This window comes from Rousettus aegyptiacus, unplaced genomic scaffold (assembly GCF_014176215.1).
Source record: "Rousettus aegyptiacus isolate mRouAeg1 unplaced genomic scaffold, mRouAeg1.p scaffold_m13_p_2, whole genome shotgun sequence".
Lineage (NCBI taxonomy): Eukaryota > Metazoa > Chordata > Mammalia > Chiroptera > Pteropodidae > Rousettus > Rousettus aegyptiacus.
The window spans coordinates 172,078,523-172,100,229 of record NW_023416295.1 but is presented as its reverse complement, the minus strand read 5'-3'; the positions used below and the strand labels follow the sequence as shown (position 1 = coordinate 172,100,229).

At 37.6% G+C, this 21,707-nt stretch overlaps 1 protein-coding gene across 1 annotated transcript in view; it reads right to left on the bottom strand.

Annotated features, from left to right (window-relative positions):
- EP300 (E1A binding protein p300) overlaps positions 1-21,707 on the bottom strand; it is a 67,732-nt gene that overhangs the window by 18,747 nt on the left and 27,278 nt on the right. The window contains exons 6-18 of the mRNA XM_036237565.1: positions 20,639-20,884; positions 16,354-16,447; positions 15,664-15,801; positions 14,402-14,519; positions 13,558-13,732; positions 8,506-8,583; positions 7,936-8,045; positions 6,335-6,472; positions 5,298-5,732; positions 3,763-3,942; positions 3,369-3,513; positions 1,468-1,586; positions 71-310 (exon numbers count right to left, since the gene is read on the bottom strand). Coding sequence (XP_036093458.1) covers positions 71-310; positions 1,468-1,586; positions 3,369-3,513; positions 3,763-3,942; positions 5,298-5,732; positions 6,335-6,472; positions 7,936-8,045; positions 8,506-8,583; positions 13,558-13,732; positions 14,402-14,519; positions 15,664-15,801; positions 16,354-16,447; positions 20,639-20,884 — 2,216 coding nt within the window. The remainder of the gene's footprint in view (positions 1-70; positions 311-1,467; positions 1,587-3,368; positions 3,514-3,762; positions 3,943-5,297; positions 5,733-6,334; positions 6,473-7,935; positions 8,046-8,505; positions 8,584-13,557; positions 13,733-14,401; positions 14,520-15,663; positions 15,802-16,353; positions 16,448-20,638; positions 20,885-21,707) is intronic.

The window sequence follows — 21,707 nt, the reverse complement described above, 5'->3', positions numbered from 1 at the left end:
AATCTGATGATTCAGGATTCAAATTAGTCAAGTTTTCCACACAATTCTCACCTGTCCACAAATTTCTTACCTTTCTGCCACAACAATATCCAAGGCTTTGCATGACTGGGTCAATTTCTTGTTCAAAGACCTCAGACAGCTTGGAGCAGTATTTGTACACTCGCGACGTTTTCCGATTATATAGCCAGGCATTGTTGAACATAAGCCAGATGTCGTCCACATACTGCCAGGGTTCCTGATACTGTCCAGTGTCTAACTTCCTCTTGATGGTAGAAAGATCCATGGGGCTCTTCACAATATCGAAGTAATCCTAGGACAGGTGACACCAAACGTTACCTCCCAGTCTCTGTATTTGAGGGAGATGGCATCTTCCATTACCATTACTAATTTTCCAGATGTTGTTGAAACTTTGACCTGTCTATATTTCTAAGAGATGACTGATATTCGATCGTCTTTAAATCCTTAGTGTAGAGATATGACGCAGCTAGAGGGCAGCGAGAACAGACTTTCCAGACAGCTGGCTGATGGTCTACTGAAGCGACTCCATGTTTTACCATATTACCTATGTGCGATCACTTCGAAGACCCTTACCATTTTAGTATTATAAGGGACCTATAGATAAAAAAGCAAAGTCCAAAGAACATCAGTGATCCATCTAAGGTCACAGAAAAATACAGGGAAATGAAAAGTCCCTAATGGATTTTTGCCCCTTGAAAGCACTCTGCCTTATCTATTTCCACTTCAGACCCTCAAATGAAACCTGCTAGTAGCCTGGTGTGTAAGGGCAACTTCAAAAGCAGATGAAGCTAATTCGGGCCCATCATTTCTATCGTAAACTACTGATACTCAGTGATGGCAATAAACCGTATGACCGGACAATCTCACTCCTGGGTGTATGCCGAAGGAAAATAAAATCATACACCCACACAAAAATTTCTATAGGAACATGCACAGCAACGGTAGTGTCGACAGACGAAAAAGTGCAAATAGCCCAAACGTCCATTAAAAAATAAGTAAGTAAAGAAAATGGGGTACAACTGCATGAAGGAATATTACTAGGCCATAAAGAGCAGTGAAACATGGCCTCGTGATATAATACGGACAAACCTTAAAAATATTATGGTAAGTGAAAGAAGCCAGTCACAAAGGACCACATACTGTATAATTCTACTTAATGAAATGCGCAGAACAGACAATTCCAGAGGCAGAAAGCAGACTAATGGCTGGGGTGGTGGTAGTGGGGGCTGCGAGGGAAACAGGGAGTGACCGCTCATGGATGTGGGACTTCTTCTGTGGGCTGATGAAAATGATCCAAAACTGACTGTGGTAATGGCTGCACAGTTCTGTGAATACACAAAACCCACCGAATCGTATACTTTAAATGGGTGACCTGCACAGTATATGAATCACGTCTGATGAAGCTGTTAACTCAGTTTTAAAAATTCAGAAGTTCCACCACATACTTACAGGGATTCCTAGAAGCTGAGGGTCCACAGGCTGACGAAAAGGAAGGGATTCCGGATCCTGTCGGTAAAGTGCCTCCAACGTTGGCATCAGCGCCTGACGTAATTCCTCCGGTTTGAAAACTTAAGAGTACATTTGAAAGTAGTTATCGATTAAGCAAAAGAAGGAGAAAAGTTCAAGTCAAAGCCAAAAAACGTCTCAAGAATCACAAGACACGAGTTGCCTACATTGGCCCCACGGGACTATCGCTAAGTGCGCACTTCCTGTTTCTGATTCCTGCTCTGCTTAAGGTAGCACCTTCAAATCACCACGTCTAGTTACCTTTAAACAGCTTTCATAGCTCGGCTATTTCTTTGGTCAGAAATTTAGTTAAGATAGTGTTGACCATGTAGAAAAAGAATCCTAGCCTTCCAAAAATTTATGGAGAGACTTGTCAGAATAACAGTCCGAAAGATTCTGGCGATGAGAGGGATGCTGTCAAGGAAGAATAGAAAAAAGTCCATGTCTGTGTTATCAGTATTTAACAAGTCAGAAAATTAGACCTGGTATTATCTTATCACTAAAGGTCTAAGAACGACTTAAGGGAAGAGTTCCTCGTTATGTCTTAGAGCTTAGGAGGAAATTATAGTTACAATTTACTTGGCGAATGTGAGGTTTAAGTCTCAGGAAACAGAGAGCTAAATTGTTATGCCCGAGCCATGGACTCACTTGATCAAATTCTGTTCAAAGATGTTCTCAGTTATGTTTCCCAAAAGCCAGGAAAGCTTTGCTGGCGTGTCCCAAGTGGAATTAATTTAAGCTCTCACTCAAGAAGCGAGTCATCTAGGGTTCAGCTTTGTGCTTTAAAAACATACTCTGGGCATGGGCCTTGTTATCTCTACTAGTTATAAGTTAATTTTATCTTCATGAGTATATGTATTAGCGCTTTAGATATTTATCACCTAGTGATGGGGGCTGGCATTAAAATGATCAAAGAGATGGGCTTCTTTGTCTCGCTCACACTTGCTTGTACTCAAACATAATTTGCAAACTTGTGGGATTAGCTGTTTTAAAGAGAGATTCCTAATAGTAAGACTGGGTTTGCCGCAGCCTACATTAAAATAGCACCTCAATATGTATAAACCTTTTTTTAATGAAAATAATTTGTAACTCCAACATTTAATAGTAGTACATTGTATTAATAGAACACTTTTATATATATCATCTCTAGGAACCAGGAGACTCTCCCTATTGAGCCAAGATCTACCTGTGCCACTGAAGGGGTCTCTAGAGCCCCAAGAAATTCTAGCCCTAAACTAATTCACTTCTGTGGGAACTGTTTAATGCTGTGCAGCGCTGTTAGCCCGGCCTGACTCATCGGATTGCAGCAGCGTGGTTCAGAACAGAGATTCTGCATCAGCCAGCCTGGGCTCACTTACAAGCTGAGCGAGCTGGGGCTAGTTACTGAACCTTGCCAAGCTTCAGTTTTCCAGTCTGTAAAATGGGATCGAAAGCCTCACAGAGTTGTTGTGAGGTCATCAGACGAGACAATGCAGGTGCTTGGCACACTGCCTGGTTATTAACAGTAGGTTAATAATCAATGTTATTATTATTGCTATTATTTCCTGCATTTCGGTCAAAAATATTACTTAACAACTTCCTTCGAAAAAGAGAATTTTGACAGGTTTCAACCATCTAACCCTGAAGAAATGATAGGTGTGAATGACCCCGTGATTCCAGGAAGCAAATATTATCTTAAAAAGTATAAATTCTTTCTCAATATTAGTAATAAAGAGACCAGGCCAAGGGCTCCAAGTGTAATGAAGTCACATTAAATTCAATTCCCAGGCTTGATGTTTGATCCCATCCTTCTCAAGCTCTTCGGGTTTCCTTGTGTCCAGGAATACAGAGCTTAAGACACTTACTCTTCTTTTTTGACTGTCCTGGGGCTGGAGACGACTGGGTAACTGAAGTACTTGGCTGGTCTTCTTCCTCTTTTATTTCAGTTTTTAATTCAGTGCCTCTCTCTTCTGTTTCTATAGGTTCCACTTTACAGTCTTCTGTTTTAATCTAAAAGGTAAGGTAAGTAGATGTTTTTAGTATTACAAAGACATGCACCTGGAAGCAATAAGATCACAGTCTTATTCTCCCCTTGTCTGAGTAAAGAACGACCCTTCTCATGTATCTGAAGACTCTTTCTCACATGGAAATCGACAAAATGAGACCTGATTATGAGAATACTTTCCTGTAACGCGTTTATAATTGGGTTCCTAGACTAAGGCGCTGACCACGTAACAGCAGTAATTGCCCTACTCTCACCTCTGGAATATCCTCTGGCTGAGTATCTGCTGGTTCTGGTTGATCCACTTCCATTTTAGCCTCCATTTTCACTTCCTGTGAAGGCTGCTTCTCAGCAATGGTCTGAGAATTCACTTCTGTGCTACTAGTAGATGGAGGATTGGATACCTGCCCTTCAATGCTTACAGCTGGCTGGGAAAGCTGGGCAGAGAGGGGGGAAAAACACAGAAAGTTTGCCAATTATTCAACCAGAATGTACGCTACACAACAGGATGGCACAATTAACCACCTATTTCTAGGCCAGTATCATTCTATCCATTACGGTGCTTTCACGTAACTGCTTATTTCACCCCTTGTAGTAATTATACTGAAGTACAGGAGACTGAAAATTTGCAAATTATCGGCTGCGCATAAAAGAGCCAGGAACTGTTTATTTGATAACTATCATTCTTTGGCGTTGTGTGAGGGGTGGAGGTTTCAGAGATGGCTGCCTAGAGGAGCTCACATTTATAGAGAAATGGAAAGAAAATAAGGATGACTGGCTATCTTGTTTTGTTTTTAACTTCTCATTGGAAAAAGTTTCAAATGTACAGAAAAGCAGAGAAAATACAATGGACCCTCATAATGAGTGGCCGCTTTCCATCATCGTATTCCTCTGGGATAAATGGCTATCTCTTTTTCCTAAGTCTCCTAAGAAGAAACTTCATAATGATGTTGGTATTTTCAGGAACTACCCTACAGAGAATAAAGTGAAAAGTTTCCATTCTGCACTGTTCCTTTTCTTGCCTCTGAAGACACCAAGATGAACCAGCCGCTGCTAAATAGATACAAAGTAGTTGTGACTCACAGACCTCTCAGTTCACCTACATGACAAAGATCTAAAACACAGGCCTCAGTGATCAAATAGGAAGTTCTAAGCCTTGACACAAAGAGTTCAACTAGTAAGGACGCAACTATTAAAGGTAAATTTGGATTTCTACGTATATATGAAGAAAGCCTCTCAGAAGGAGCTACGGGTTGCCTCAGGCCCATACTTTTCTCATCTTAGATCATAATTTTCTAACCTTACTCAGGACCACAGATACTCATAAATCCATGATTTTTTGTTCTGTGAGAGAGGGTGCTCATTTGCTCTCAAGTATTACAACTCAGACAGCCTGAAAAATATTCTTAAAAATTCACATGTTGTTCTAAATGTACCACAGGCTTTCTCCCCCTTGTGGTCCTCCACATATTGCCCCAAAGCCTCAAAATACTACTACACGTAACATACTATGGTCAACACCAGACCTGAACAATAAATGTCCTTGGTGCTCCTTCTATGGTAGGTATTACACCAGAAGGGATGGAGGGATGGAGGAATGGAGAAAGAAAAGGAAGGGAAAGAGGAGACGGAAGAGGGAAGAAAGAAGAGCCTGTAACACAAAGAGATTCTAGTCTAACTGAGAAGACAACAGTTAAGAGGTGAAACAAGCAGAAGCAGCACAGCACATAGGTAATGTCACACACACAAAATACAATGAAAATGATTCTGCCAAACCCAAGTCTCTGCTTACTGGCGTCGCAGGCTGTGGAGGCAGCAGTGGTGCCGTCGGGGTGGGAACAGATGCTCCTGTACTCTGCTGAGAGAGAGGCTGCTGCTGTGGCTGGTCAGCGGAAGCAGCAGCAGGAAGTGAAGGCTGTGCTTGGGGAGGAAGTTGCGTTGTTGGTGGAGTTGGTGTCTGCCTTGGCGGTGGATGCAGAGCCTGGGACTGTGGCCCAGGTGGTATAGCTGGAGGTGTAGGGACAGGGGCTGGAATTACCGTTGCTGGTGGCTGCTGAGCCCCTATGCTTGGGGGAGTGTGGTGAGGGGTGGGGGTACGACTAGGTACAGGAGAGGGTGAATTCTGATGCAGAGCTTGAGGGAGAGGAGGACAGTGAATGTGGCTCCCTTGAGACCCTGGAGGCATTATAGGAGAGTTCACAGGGCAGGAAACATTGGACATTTGTGCCTGTTAAAGTAAAAAAAAAAAAAAAAATAATAACAAGATAGCAATTAAGAAGAGAAAGAAATATTTACATAAGGCAAGCTATACACATCTAAGGACTCAAACTGAACAAACAGAAAATGGCAATGAATGCCTCAGTTTAAAAATGTGATTAAAATTCTGTTATTGTGGGCGTACCGTTGGATAATCTAAGCAATACAGTATTTAAGTAGACTTTAAAAATTCTGCAGAAGGCCCTCAGTACCATAGGGGCATGGGACAGGTAAGCACATCGTGTTTTCTGGCTTTCCTATGTTCTCTTCAGCTAGAGCTCTTCCTTCTGCAAGTAGTTGTACGATTTTATCTTAAAGTGTTCACTACTAAAAAAAAAAAAAATGGCTAAATCCTCAATTTATTTCCCAGTTTGTAACAATTAACACTATTGCCTATGTCACAGAATAGTCTCTTTATTGTTTATAATACTATATGTCCATAATTATTCTTATTAAAAACTTGGAGAATCTTTCACCTTCTACTTGCTGTCACCCTTTCCTGTAAAAAGAAAACCTAGATCAGATTTTCAAGAATCACAAAAACAAATAAGAAAATTCATTTGGGAGACATACTTGAGACACTGGTGCTTGACCGCCAGACGGAGCCAAAGGCATATTCGTTACATTCATTCCCTGCGCTGGGAACGGAGTCTGGGGAAGGAACTGGTTCGGGTTGGAAGGCTGCTGTATGCGAGGTCCATAGCCCAGAGGCTGCATACAAGAAACACAGCACCAAATTAATTCATTATAGTTATTCTACTAGAGCCGCAGCTGGAATCACCAACTGCCCTGGGCCCTGCTGAGGAGAGTGGGGTAGGAAAGGGAAAAAAGTCGTGCAACCACTGATTCTCATGCCAAGATAAAGCCTACTCTAAAATTACAAGTTGTTACGAACTCTGACGTACAAATGCACCTAGAACCTTGACCTAGAGGTAAATGTTTCTTTGCATGCTTTGTTAAGGGAGGAGAGTGAATCATGATTTTATAAGTTCTTTGCTCATGTCAATGGTATTGTAACAGCACAAATTTTAAGATTCCATAATGGGTTCAAACAAGCAAAATATTACAAGGTTATGATTGAACCTGGTAGCATTCATAGTCCACAAACACTCTAGGATTGTTACATTTTATTTCTAAAAGCATCCCAAACAAATCCAGGGATTTAATCAAGAATTATGGAGTACCAAAGGCTAAAAGCGTCATAATCTAAGAAAGGCATATGTGATACAGATTAAAATGAAGACTAATAAGAATTCTCATTAAACAAGGGGGACTCGTATGCCAAGACGTCTTGCTAGACTACTCCAAAAGGCCTAAGTACTAGAGGCACTAGCTAACTCTGGAAGATGGTAAAGAGCTGAATCCAACCAAAGGTTGATGACAGTTTTAAGAGTCTCCAACAGAAAACAGCGAGATGCTTAGAGTACTTCACTTGTCTCTAGTACCAGGCAACTGCTTCTCCATCTCCTTTCTCCAAGTCAGTTTCCTGCATGGGTATGTGCCATGGCTCAGGAAGACAGGCATTTATGAAAAAGGAGAGACTGCGTTAAAGTGTGCAGGCTACTAAACATTAAGATTTGAGGGAAAGGTGACTGGGTACTCTTATAAAACTTTCTAGTACTATAACTATGAAAAGGACTTGAAAGCTATCTCTTTTAGTGTTTATTTTATATATATTAAAATCAAGAGTGTTCTTAAATATGTTGCTCTCATTATATATATATACTTTAGAAACCTAGTTTTCCCATTTAAATCTTTCCTACAATCATGTAAATTCTGAAATTATTGATTACTTGATTACTTAACCTCCCAACTGACAGATGTACCGAAGTTAACTCCATAATGTACATTCAAGATACAGCCTTTTTTCAAAATAGAGTGCAAAGCATCTTTCAAATGAGTTATCTTCAAAGCATCCTTTTAGTATCTCACTGATTATTTCTGCAGGACCAATTTCTAAAAACAATTTATAGGTAAGAGGTAAAAATTAAGGTTTTTAGTATTCAATATCTACTTATTCTCATCTCTAGAACACAAATCAAAGAATTAATAACTTATACTTAGCTGGTTAAGTAAGTCTGAGAATTTTTGTTTATGAAGTTAAAACAAAGAAAAAAGATTTTAAAAATGTCAGATGAAGGCCAAAGAGGTTATCCTGAAGAGGTTAAACTTACAGGGTTGAGAGTCCCAGGCTGAGCCAACTGTCCATGGTGCTGAAGAGGTGAGGTTTGCCGTGGTCCAATAGGGGGCTGAGGCATACCTATCTGGCCAAATTGATTCAAACCTATGAGTAAGTGCAAAATATTACATTAGGTATGAACACCTTCATGGAATCAGAGAACAGAAAACAAGAGTCTTTATTTCTAATTCTACATCATTTTTCCAGGATAAGTACAGGAACCTGCGTTCAATGGCGAATGAATCTGTTTTATTCACAGTAGCCACAGAAGGGGACTGTTAATTTTAACATCGATTTCATTTTGGCCAGGTGGTTTTAAATGGATACCAAATCATCTAATGTCTTTTGCCCATTGACCTGCAAGCCAACCTGTTCTTCTCTATTCCTTCCACCCTGGGCTCTAACTCTAAAACGTTTTCAGATTTCTCAAACATGTTATTATGATACCTGCTGGTGGAATGAGGCAAAAATCAAGGTGGGAAGTACAACCTTGTATTGTAGTATGATACGACCTCTGTTAAAGAAAAAGACCATGGATAAATACATAGTTTCTTCCATAACTCACCAGGTTGTGGTGGTGCCCGAGGCATCATCTGGTTTGGCACACTGCCACGGATCATAGATGGATCAGGAAGAGGGCCATCTAGAATGGAAGAGAAATGGTTAGAGAAGGATCTTTTAGCCAGTTTCTCATCCTTTAAAAAAAGTCTACAAAGCATTAGTGGTATCTTGAAAACTTCATTACGAATCATAAAAAAATACAACTATGAACCAGACAGGAACTTGAAGAAAATGTTAGTTCTGTATGTATGAAAATGTTTCCACCAAATGACTTTAGTACATTCCTTTATGAACTAGGGTCCTTTCAGTGCTGATGGGAAAATAACATAAAATCTTAAAAAAAAAAAAAAATCTGATTCTTTGGTTTCTATGTAGAATACCTCTGTAGAAAAAAAGCCACAGATTTTGTCCAGTGACTAAATTTGACTATATACTCCAATAATGTTTTTATGCACACAAGCCCACTGTGAACGGAGACTTTAAGTAATCCACACATTATGGTGCACTATATATTAAGCACCTCTTAAAACAAAAATAGAGAAATGAGATTAAAATATCGATACATGAGTTCTAATGTTTTCTTGGATTATCTGTACTTCTAGTGCAGCACTTTCCAACCTTTTTCACATCATGGTGCAAAAAAGTAGTATTTCTATAGCAACCCAGGAAAAGACAAAATGCTTGTAGTGAGTGACCCAGCTCTACCCTGGATGTGCCCTACTGAAAGTGCTATGCCCTCAAGCCTTAGACTATGCTCTAACAAGAAGCCCAACACTTCAGACAACTGTTTTTACTGTCATTTTTGTTCATTTAATAAAAAGTTTGCTATACTGAGTAGCAAAAATATGATCCCACAACTAAATGGCTTACTATATACAATTCGAATTACTAAGTCTATAAGGACTTACCACTAATAATACGCCTAATAAAATAATACATTAAAATTTAAAACCAAGAATACTCAACATTTAGTGATATCTTTTACCAGCAACTGTGTAAGATATACAAAATTACATGTGTAACCTATGTCCGCTACATTAAAAATTAGAACACATAGCAAAAAGAGATGAACTTGTATTAATAGTTTTATTCTTCCACATGTGTATTCACATACATTCTATATACAACAAGGTTTTCACCTAACAGACTGAGGAACTTTTTCTCTTGTCAGTAATGTGGGTAAGCACTGCAAGCCAAATGACAGCAGGGGCCAGGCAGTTACTATCAAAACTAGGCACTTGAAACTACAGGGAACACAGAAAACTGTGAAGTGGAAAAAGCACAACCCTTCTAAACAGGAAGCAACCACTCTAGCTATAGACAAAAGTGCCCTGTGGGAGAGGGGCCAAATCTGCTAGGTCCTTCTATTTTTAAAGGAAGCCAGAAATCCAGATTTAATGCAAAATCTTCTGATTAACACGTAAGACTAATAAAATGAAACAAAACAGTCCTACGGCCTACATCTGGCCCAAGCACATCTGCTTACAACTATGATGGATATGACAGTTTTTATTGACTTCATGGAATAAATTGTCATAAAATCTACTGTTGGCCTGTTAGGTCTCGATTTTTCACTTACTATAAAAAACATCTGATGAACATTTGAAAGAACAATTTTGATGTTTTTAAGATAAATATTTAAAGATAAAGAATATATGTACACATATAAAACCATTAATTGAAATGTCCACGATTTACATTTTAATACTCTTAATGCAATATATATATATATGATCACACAACAAAAACCTCATAATGCACAACACTAATTTATCCAGGAATCTTACCACCCTCACAGGAAACCATAGTTAACAGATTAGTATTTACTTCTTCTAGAACTCTTTTCTGAGAATATGTCACATTTTTTAAAAAAAATCAAATTATTATCCATATGCTTGTCTGTCATCTACTTTGTCTTAAGGTTTTTTATATTTGCGGGAAAAAATTAAGTCAGATCCTATTCAGCCTAAAATTAGGTGTATCTTTTTCAGACTGCACATGTACCTTTCATCTATTTGGCACACCATCTCGGCCTCTAGCAGCCACCAATCTGTTCTCTGTATCTGCAAGCTTATTTTAAAGATTCCACTTTTTAAAAAGTGAAATCACATGGTATTTGTTCTATGCTTGACTTATTTCACTTAGCATAAATAATGCCCTTTTTGCGGTCAATCCATATTGTTGCAAATGACGAGACTGTTTTTTAAAGCCAAACAATATTTCATTATCTGTATATATACAGACATTATCTTTATCCATTCATCCACTGAGGAACATAACTTTGCTATGGTAAATAACGCTACCATGGTAACGGGGGTGCATTTATGTTTGTCTTATCCAACTTGCTTCTTTCTTATGACACACTTGAAGCTTTTTACCTAGTCAAATTTATCATTCTTTTCTTTATGGTTTGGTTTTATTTTATGGATATTTCCTCATCTACCTTTACATTACGGCAAAATAATGAGCTAGGTTTAGTTAGCCGACTTGGCCTTTTCTTTCGAGAAAATTTTCTTTTACTTTTTAACTTTTAAATTATAATTTAACACATCTTAATAGTTTAGAGAAGAATGTGAGGACAGAACGCCTGGGTTTGGTTCCTGGTTCTGCCACTCACTAACCAGACCACAGTTAGGTAACCCTCTCTGCCTCAGTCCCTTATCTATAAAACGGGGATAAACAGCACCTACATTACTTAGGTTGTTGGACCTTTCAAATCTGCTTTCTATAGCTATCGACTCTACCGATCTCATTTTTATTTTCTATTCTAGTTTGTACCATCTAAAATAAACCCGCTGTAAATCTTTCCTTGTTTTGTATTGATAATACGGTTTTAATCTTGATGAACACTCCCAGTTCCTTTTCTACCCCTGCTGTCTTTTTGTTTCCACTTCTTCTGTGCAGAATTTTTTTCTTAAGTTTCTTGTTTTCTGTAATAATTCTTCAAATGCTTTCTCTAACCTTCTCTTGTAGTTTTAATTTTTATGCCTAAGGATGCCAGTTTAGATCCTTTCTAATTGTTATTTATCTCTGTATAGGGAGTGGCCTGCTCAGGGTGCGCTGTTTGCTTGGAAAGCGGGTACCTGGAATCACCTTAGAGCTGTCAGTCTCTCAGCCATATCTTGACCTTCACTTTTAAAAGCAGACAACTCCTGATGGTTGGTGAAATCGCTTCAGTTTTCCCATTGCTTGGGTGTAAAGGGAACGCTGCGAGGATGCCTCGGTTAAAACATTCTACTGTATGGCTGGATGGTTACTTTAGCAATATAAAACTGGAGCACTTTTAGGATGATTCTCATGTTGAAGAAGTATAAATATGCTGTGACAATTTCTGTGCAATTATACCATTATTGCTTGGAATGTAATTTCTAGAAATGGAACTACTGGATTTAAGGGAATGAACAAATATTTAAGTTCTCACTAACAGCATATTTCAGAGTCATGCTGTCACTAAAGTCCATTTTAACCTTTCTAGACCCATGAAGGTCTGTAATGGTTTTATTTACTTTTCAATTTCTTTTCCCATTTTTCTTCCCACAAGTTTCATCTTTTTTTCCTCTCAAGTAATATTATTTAGGAAATTAGTACCTTTAATGTTGAAAATATTTTCCTTGGTTTGTCTATTATCATGTTTATGGTTGTCATTTTTTTCTTTAAAGCTTCTAGGTGATATCTAGTTTAGAGACCTTTCTAATTTCAGTTTATATTTTCTTCAATATTCTAAATAATATTTTCAGTTTCTTATTTAAGGCATACAACTTTTGATTCTTCTACTATCTTCTACTATTAATTTCTGTGTATAGGGTAGGTAGCGATCTCTTCAAAATGTCAGATTTAGTATAAGTGAAAGGTCAACGTATACTTACGGCAATCCCGTTTTACTAATATTTGTTCCCGCCTGGGTTATAGCAAACTGTTCATACTGTTTTTACTCTAACATAGACGATAATTTAATATGATAGATTTTACACCTGGCTCAAATTTCTGAAGAACTCAAGTAAATTCTACCACACCCAAGTAATCTCAAATCTGTCTACTCGTCTCTTTGCCTTGGCCACTGCCCTTCTTCAAACCATCAGCACTGAAGCAGTCTCAACTCTAGTGCTGACTTTCTCATTTCTGAACATCTGTTCTCTTACCTACTCAAGATATATCTGCATCTTCCCTTACCAGCGGGCCTCCATGTATACTATTCGCCTGCCAGAAATGCTGGTACCCTTCTCTTTTCACATCATAGCCTAATGAAAAAACACATCTCGCACATGGCAATTAACAAATGAAGCTGCCAGATTAGGCCAGTGGCAATCCACATTTCGAGGCCTGAGAGGGATGACTTTCACAGCCATTGTATAACCTACTAATGGCATAAGAGTTGTAAGTACCTGCTGGCTTATCTAGAGCTACCTGTCAGGTACTCGGCTTTCCTGACTCAAGAAATACAGGTTTTTCACTATCATAGCCTTTCTTCATATCATTTAAACAGACTGTAGTCCTACTATTGTGTAACTGTATTTCACTGCTTGGAACCTACTAATGAGTCAATGATTAAGGCAATGCACAATCATCTTGGCCATCTGGTTAATAATTCATTAAGTCAAGGAGACTGCTAGAACAATGAAACTCAAAATGCTTTGATAAAATTGTTCTTAGCCCTGAACATATTATGTCAGTGTAACTCGTATGATGTTGTATCTTTAGGACATATGAAAGCTGGTGGGGCCTTTGAGGCTGCTCAGTCTACATCACTGGCTGCCTGCTACATGCAAATCAGTGAAAACCTGTGGGCTTTCATTTTCTAGGTGTCACACTATGAGACTATCCTGGGCTCTAAAAATGATGCCAGATTATCAAGACTGTTAAGTATCATGCCCAGAAATTATAAATATGTACTGTTCAGCTACTGTTTTTATTAGAGAATTGTTTTCTTGGCAAAGGCAAAAAAGGGTCATTCAAAAAGTCCAGAATAGTTGCATAAGCTAATGCAAATTAATGACTTTGGTGAGAAACCACTCTATTACCAATTTCCTTCCAAAATACCATAACGAAAACCACTTACTAGAAGTCATTCCTGGTTGTGGCTGCCCCATGTTAGGCCCTGGATTCATGGAAACTGGCACCATGCCTGCAGCGTTTGGTAGCATGTTTTGTTTTTGTAGTCTAGTCCTTCGTTTTTCTTCTAGTTCTTTCTGGATTTTATAGATCTTCTCAGCTAGCAGGTGGTAATATTCAGCCTTTTTGAATTTTGGAAATAAGACATAGATATGAGAAAAAAAGGAACTACTATCAGGTGAAACGAATTAAAAGCAGATATTAGCTCCATTTAAAGAGGCAGGCAGAAACTAAAAGGAAGAATGTAATTTCCTTTCTTGGATCGTTCCAAACGTGAGCTTGTTTTGGAATGATCGTATGAAAAGCACCTTTATCATGAGGCTACACAGGAGAGCAAGACCTCTCAAAGTAGGTTTACAAATTACGTGCTGGCAACTTATAGCCCATGGAAGAATACGCTACATTTTAAAGAAATGCCAATTTAGGGAAGAAAGTTCAACTGATGTAGAGAAACTGCAATACTACTCGAGATCAAAATACTAAGCAGCTGATTCACCATATTCCAGTGAAAAATAGCACAGAGCTGGAAACAGCTCAACCACTTTCTAAGCTGACAGAAGGACAACTCAGATAAAGTGCCACATGAGTGACTGTATTGTTACAAGGAAAAATGTAAGATTTTGATGACATATACTTTAAGAAAATTACTTTGTTATCTTGACTGCACAGTGAGACGAAGACAGGATAGCTGAAGTACATGTTCTGAAACACATATTACAAAGAGGAATAAACTACGCAAGAGAACAAATAGGTAAATTTCTAACTTTAGGTAGAAAAAAATAGGTGCTCACTCGATTATTTGCAGATTCATACATGTCCCCTTCCACCTTCCGGGCATATGCAACTAGGTTTTCCATCCGTCTGTCTTTTAAAGCAGCAGGATCCGGAGTAGGAAATATGGCTTGAACACTAAGAACAAAAAATCCTACCACTGTTACATCATGTCGGCTATTCAATCTCACCACAGAAAAATGTACAGTATTTTAAAGGTTTTCCTGATTAGTATTTACTCATTTTTGTACAATGTACACATTAAGTAAACTAAAAAAAAAAAAAAAAAAAAAAGAATAGGGCTGGGATGTGGCTCAAATATAAAATACACTGATCAAAAATGAAACTGTCTCTTTATAGTAAACAAAGGGTTTTCCTTGTCAAAATATAAGAAATGAATCCATAAAAATACTCTCTGGCTCCCGTTACTCTAATGCGGAACAAAAAAATTACACTGTGCAATCTGCACGACAAAGTGAGGAAACCTGACCTTTGTTATGGTATCAAGTAGCAACAGCTTTTAGATCCTTCTACCTCCTAAATTTATTCAGCTTATCAAAATAAGCCACATGGTTCTACGCCAATAAAAAAATATGGATGGAATTAATGAGACCCCTCTATAAGGTGGAAAAGAAAGGAAAAGACTGCTTTCCCCAAGAACAAAAATGCTGAGTGTTGTTTGAAGTGCGAGCTCTGTGATCAGTGAAGTCTGAGCTCTATCTTTATGGTATCAGGAGCATTACATTTTCCCACTCTATTTGTCTTTCCCCACTTTATTTAAGTGTTATTTAAGAGTTCATGAGGCAGAGTGCCTGGCACGTATCTTCTCAACAAACAGTGCAAACTATTTCACAATCTATGATATGTGCACATTTGGAGGACCAGAGGACAACAAGACCAGATTCAATTTGTCAACATAATAAAAGCTTTACCAGAGATAACAAAATGTTGTCACTGATATATTCTAATAAGCGGAGCTCTAGTTTTTAAAATATAAGTTTTGTAAAGGCAGTGAAATGAAAATGAATTTTTAACTAATATATATTTATTACTGTCACTAGGCAGACTAGTTCACACAGTGTCAAAGCTGAAAGACTAACAAATGATGGTGAAAAAGTTGACAAGCAGAGAATAGGAAGCAAGAAAGCCACAGGAGCATATGTATGGGCAGCAATAGCCAGGATAGAAAAATCAGTAATATTCTCTTGTAGTTAACTGTCTGGCAGATTAGAAGCATGTTGACAGGTAATTCTTTAGGAATAAGCTTTGCCTGTAATCTTACAGTTTGTGAACAAGATGATTTCGAAGATCCTGAGTAATATCTTCATGCCATTGTTTCCGAATTCCACTGCTGGATGGTTGAGTTGCTGTTGGCATAGGACCCAGGGAGGCCACACTGGCATTTTCACTCATCAATGGGCTTTAAAGAGGAGTCGTGAAACAGTTTTAGTGAAGAGGGTAGGGGCAAGAAGATCTTACTTAAGTAGAGTTGACAGTGATGACTGCAATGGGTCTAAAACACTATGATAAGACTATTGACATTAAGAAGTTTTTTGGGGAAGGAATAGTGTATCTGTGTTTGCGCTTACCCACAACATTTCGTTGTGTGGAGTGGGCAATGACGACTTGGGTTTAGAAGACTTGTCTTGTGTTATAAGACTGTGCTCTCATTTTAACACAGCTTATCCCAGGGAATCCACTGGACAATGAACTAATTCCTAACCATAGGATAGAGCAAATTCATTTTTTAAGTAGCTGCATACTTGCAACTTCCTACTGTAAACGGAAAGGTGCAGGTTACCCTAGATAATTATTTGATTTCGAATAGGTATACAGAAAGTCTAAAGTATGAACTCAAATATCATTTGTCTTCATTCATTAAGGGTATCTTCACATCAAAGAAACTAAAAAAACTCTAAGAAATTCTAATGGGTATTTGAAACACAACACAGGACACAAATATAAAACTTACTTTTGAGAATTTATGGCTGAATGCAACATTGAGTCGGAAAGAAGATTGGATGTTTGAACCCCTACACCTCCATTTACTCCCATAGGACTAGCATCTAGGTCAAAACAAAAAAATGGACTATTTTAAATACCAGTAATAACAACAACAACAACAACAACAAAGGCAAAGGAAAAAGAAGGAAAAGCCATAAAAGTACTGGAAGAAAATAGCACAACAAAGTTTTATCCTTTCAAGACCCAAAACTCATTAGCCATAAGAACATTTAGAAATTTGAGAAATAATTAAAATGATCAACACAAAGAGATAAATGAGAAATCAGGGGAAAAAAACAATGGCAGCATATACAATAAATAATTATTAGTAGTGTAAGTAGCAACACAAAGGCTAATACATGAAGTGTCCTTAAAACCAACAATCCATCCAAAAAAACCCCGGAAAGGCAATATACATAAATAATACATTAAAAATGCAAATATGCTCGATTGCCCTTATCATAAATCTTAAAGTGATACATTTTTCATGTATGAAATTATGAAGACTTTTTAAAGTTTGAGTATAACAAGGTTGAACAGAGTCTGGGGAAAGAAGCATAGTCAGTGAAAATCCACAGGTGTGTACACTGACACAGCATGGGAAGGCTATGTGGCAGTTGCTAACAAACGAAAAAGCCATGCACATGTTCTTTGACTCAGTCAGGAGTTCCACTTCTGATATTTTGTCTTAGTAATGCTTACAATATGTATGGACAGACGTTAAGTACAATAAAGTTAAAAGGAACAAAAAACCAGAACCAAAGTGCTTAAGTGAAGTGAACTACACATGCACATGCTTTCGAAAACACAGACAATTTATGTAAGGACAGGAGGGACCTAACTACAATGATCTCTAGGGAGGGAATTAAAGGCAGTATTTGGGTTAAAGTTAAACATTATTAATTGAATACGTCATACTGGTTTGAATAGCTCCATGTGCATATATTACTTCTTCGATTAACAATTTTAATGAATATCCAGTTTCATCAAAATAAACACCCAACAGCAATATTCACACTAAACCAGATTTTCATGTGGTTAAATAAAACACGTTTGATACACAATTCTATTGATATACCCCTGTGTTTTAATTTAAAAAAAAAAAGAAAGAAAAAGAAAAAAAAAGAAAAAACCTTCCCACTAAAGTGCAATAACAAACTAGATTTAGAAACAATGTTTCATGGGAAAATGCTTCTTAAATGCTTAGGAGAACTCTGCTGCTGTGACAGCACCCGACCAGCACTGAGAGCTGCTGCAAGTGGCCTTTTTCAACAGAGTTGTATTTGTCCACAATTCTGCATTTGTCACTGTGCATACTGCATGTGCAAGTATTCCTTTTTAGAAAAGTCACATACTCTTAACATAGATTTGTTTTACTGGTGCCAACAGTACGATGAGATAAAAGAAAAAGTGCTTAAAGTCTGTATTAATTTGCTTATCTTACTGCCTGGTGCACATTAAAACACAGCAAAACATTCTCTCCACTGTCTCCAGGCCCATTAATATTTGGCAGTGATTTCAATTAATGGATAGTCCTAATTTGAGAAGGAATGCCCTTACAGAGCCTGGTATTTCAGACTTAAGAGTGAGCATCATTTGAGAATACAAAACCATAGGGAGTCAGATATTACTGGTACTGTCAGAGAATAAGTCAGAAAGAAAAAAATGAACAAAAAAAAAATTCACGGCACCTAAAAATCAGTGAGAATCTATTTTTTATTTTCTAAGCCCTAGGAGGAATCCTGCGCTAAAAAAGTATTTATAGAATCAGTGAATTCAATCGGAACTAGAAGATTAAGAATGTGGCTGTGGAAATCTTACAGTAAAAAGCTCTAATTTTGGGCTCCAGAGATTCTCTCTTCCCCTCCCTGCTATAGAACCTCAATACTCAAATGTATAATAGAGATCCTGTAATTTTGCCTAATCACTTATCTGCCCCTTCAGACTAGAGATCTTTCAGAGGAGAGACCATGTCCCTTTACTGTGTTATCGGCACATCTGAATGAATGCTGCTTCTCAATTACTCAAATGCTGTTAATTATAGATACCTAAAATTCATAACTAAGAATGTTCTAGCATTACAAACAGTTCTGCCACAGTGGGAGACACATTTGTAATACCAAGCTGTTACTGTGAATATTTTTTTCCCATGAAAGCATCAATATAAACCTTTGCTTAGGTGCTTCATCTTACTTAGTACTATATACACCTCAGGCAAAGATATGACATAAACATAAATACTTTTACTAAAGATCCTACAGCCTGGGAGCATAAAATAGAGATCATATCTACCAATTAAGTGAGATAGAAAACTTTTAGAAGAGCATACAAAACTCAGAAGTAATAGTTCCAGAATTTCCATAAAATAACTGAAAGATAGCTAATCAATACTATGAAGGTCAGCGATAAGAGAATAGGGATACCATAAAGACTAGCTAAAGGGAAATAAAGAATACAAGAAGCTTTTCGTACTGAAATTGTGCCACCACCCATAACACATTCGGCCCGAATGTTTAATCCGGATCTAATTATAGCAGATATTTAAAATATGGGTAGGGAAGTAGGGGTGCTGAACTCTTGCACAGTCGAAAATCCGAGTGATTTTTGACTCTCCTAAAATTCAGTCATCCCTCGATATCTCCAGGGGACTGATTCCACCAAAATCTGTGGTCACTCACTCAAGTCCCTTACATAAAATGGCACAGATACATAGTCTCTGTATCTGCAGATTCCCAGCTGCGAACCAAAGTACTGTTTTCCATCCGCAGTTGGCTGAATCTGCGAATGAGAATCCTGAGGATATGAAGGGCTGATTGTGTATATACTGAAAATCGTCTGCATATAAGGAGACCCACGCAGTTTAAACTCATGTAGTTCCAAGGTTCAACTGTATTATGAAACAATCAGACAATCCAAATTACGGGACAACCTACAACCATCTACAGGGCTCATCAAAAGTCAATGTATGATGAATAAAGAAGACTGAGATTATTTCTAGATTAAATGAAACAAAAGACACACAGACAAGAAATGAATGTGAAAGCTCTGAATGACTTTGGCGGACAACTGGAGAAACTAAAATACAGACTACATATTAGATGACATTATTGAACAAACGTTAAATTTCGGAGGCATGTAAATAATACGTGGTTACGGTGAAGGATGTCATTATTATTAGGACTTATACGCTGAAATAGCAGTCAAGCGTCAGAATATCTCAAGTCCACACACACAAAGCAAATGTGGCAAAAATGTTAAAAATGAGTAAACCTAAGTAAAGGTATGCATGTGGCTTTACTAAATTACGACTTTTAGGTAGGTTTGAAAATTCAAAATTAAAATTTAAGAGAAAATACGTATTCTCCGAGGGAGAAAGAAGTAGAAATAGTCCTTTTACCTTAAACTTGCAACAATTATGAAGGAAGAACCTAGTGTATTTTCAATAACTCTCAAGGAGGATGAAATGGGATTATTCAGAATCAGACCATTTTCTACAGAAGAACTGCACCACCAAGAACAATTTTAGAATGAGCCAAAATATTAAAAGTCATGGAATTACCAGTGCTGAATACCTATTTAAACAAAATGGCTTAGATGTCCAACCTGCCTAACGGCAAATGGATAATCACAGAGCAAATGTCCTTTATGTAGTTAGAGGAAAAAAATACCCCAAGTTAGGTTATTACAACACCGCTCACTCTTCCCCTTTCCTCAGTCAGGTCATAGAGAAAGGTTAGGCAAACAAATGCTTTCAATAAATTATTTCCAAAGGCACACTAATCTTGCTGCCAGATACATATATGGAAATCTGTATCAACTATATCCATAGTCAATTATACACATTTCAAACCAAAGAAAACTTCAAGCCAAAACAGTTTCTTTGTGCAGTTTAAAACAGCATTTAAAAAAAAAAAAAAGAGGTAACTTAAATGTCCATCTGTCAGATTGTTTTATGTAAGGAAATACTATTCAACCATTAAAAAGGATATAATGGATACGCCAAGTGAAAGATGTGCACATTGTGTTAAAGAAATAGTTTGCTACAGATTATAACACATGAGATCCTTTTCTAGAATTATAAAGTCACATATACATAAAAGTATTTAGAAAGGTATAAACCAGCAGCAGTTACTTCTGGTATGTGGCAAACAGATACATACACATAGAAACTCAAATAGGAGTTAATCCTGCATATTACATGGCATTTACACACACAAGTAAGATCATATCTGTTACTAAGAGGACACACTTACTCATGTTGCCCATAGGTCGCATGCCTTGGGGAGACTGTCCGGACTGCTGATTCTGCTGGTTTTTTGCTTGTACAGGGGGCTGTGTCTGCATCTGATTTACTTGATAAGGTAGTCCAAGAGCTGCATAGGCTCTTTCTATAGAGCTGGGATCAATCTGACTAACAGTGCTTAGGCTGGGGGTAGACTGTTGACCCACCCCTAGAGAGCTAGTATTTCCAAGTCCAACTGGTGCTCCAGTTAAAATTGCTAGAGAAGACAAAAGAAATGGTATTACAACGTTAAAGACAGTAAGAAAAAAAGATGAACATGTTTTAATAAATTAAAATGAAAACACACACACACACACACACACAAAATTACCGTTTTGTGAAACATCTCAGTACATGTTTTTTCCCAATATTTCCTTGAAAAAATTTCTAGATGCAAGACTGACTGGTCAAAGGGGATCACTGGCATGAAAAGGCTTGTAATCCAAAATACCCAAAAGCCTTCCTGCAGGCTGTATCAACATTCCCACAACTAGTGTATGAATGCCTCAGAGCCATACAAATGCCAGCACCAGTCAGCATCATTTCTGCCAATGTGACAGGAGAGAAATGGTACCTTATTTCGTTTACTTTAAATAGTGAACTTGTTGGTATTTCCTTCTTCTAGTGAACTGCCTGTTTCCAAGTCTCAATTTTCTACTAAACTATTTGTGAATTTTTTCTTTAATTTATAAAATTTAATTCCTTTTTCACATGATGCATATGTATTTCCAAATTTGTCTTTCAATCCTAAATGCTTAATTAGTGTTTTGTTTCTAGAGTACAGGTGTGGTAACTCCACTTAAATCTTTCTAGTTCTACTTGTCTTTTCTCTAAGAAAAGCTCCTCATTATCTCAAGCTTCTAAAAATAATCTCCATGTTTTTCCTCTTTAAATAATTTCAAATTATCTACATATTTATATCACAGGCACAGAAGAGTAACTTGCTCCATGTGAAAGCAATGATCTTTTAAGTTTTCGTTAATTTAAAAATAGAGCATATATATACCTACTTAAGATTCTGGATCTTATTTTAGGGGATA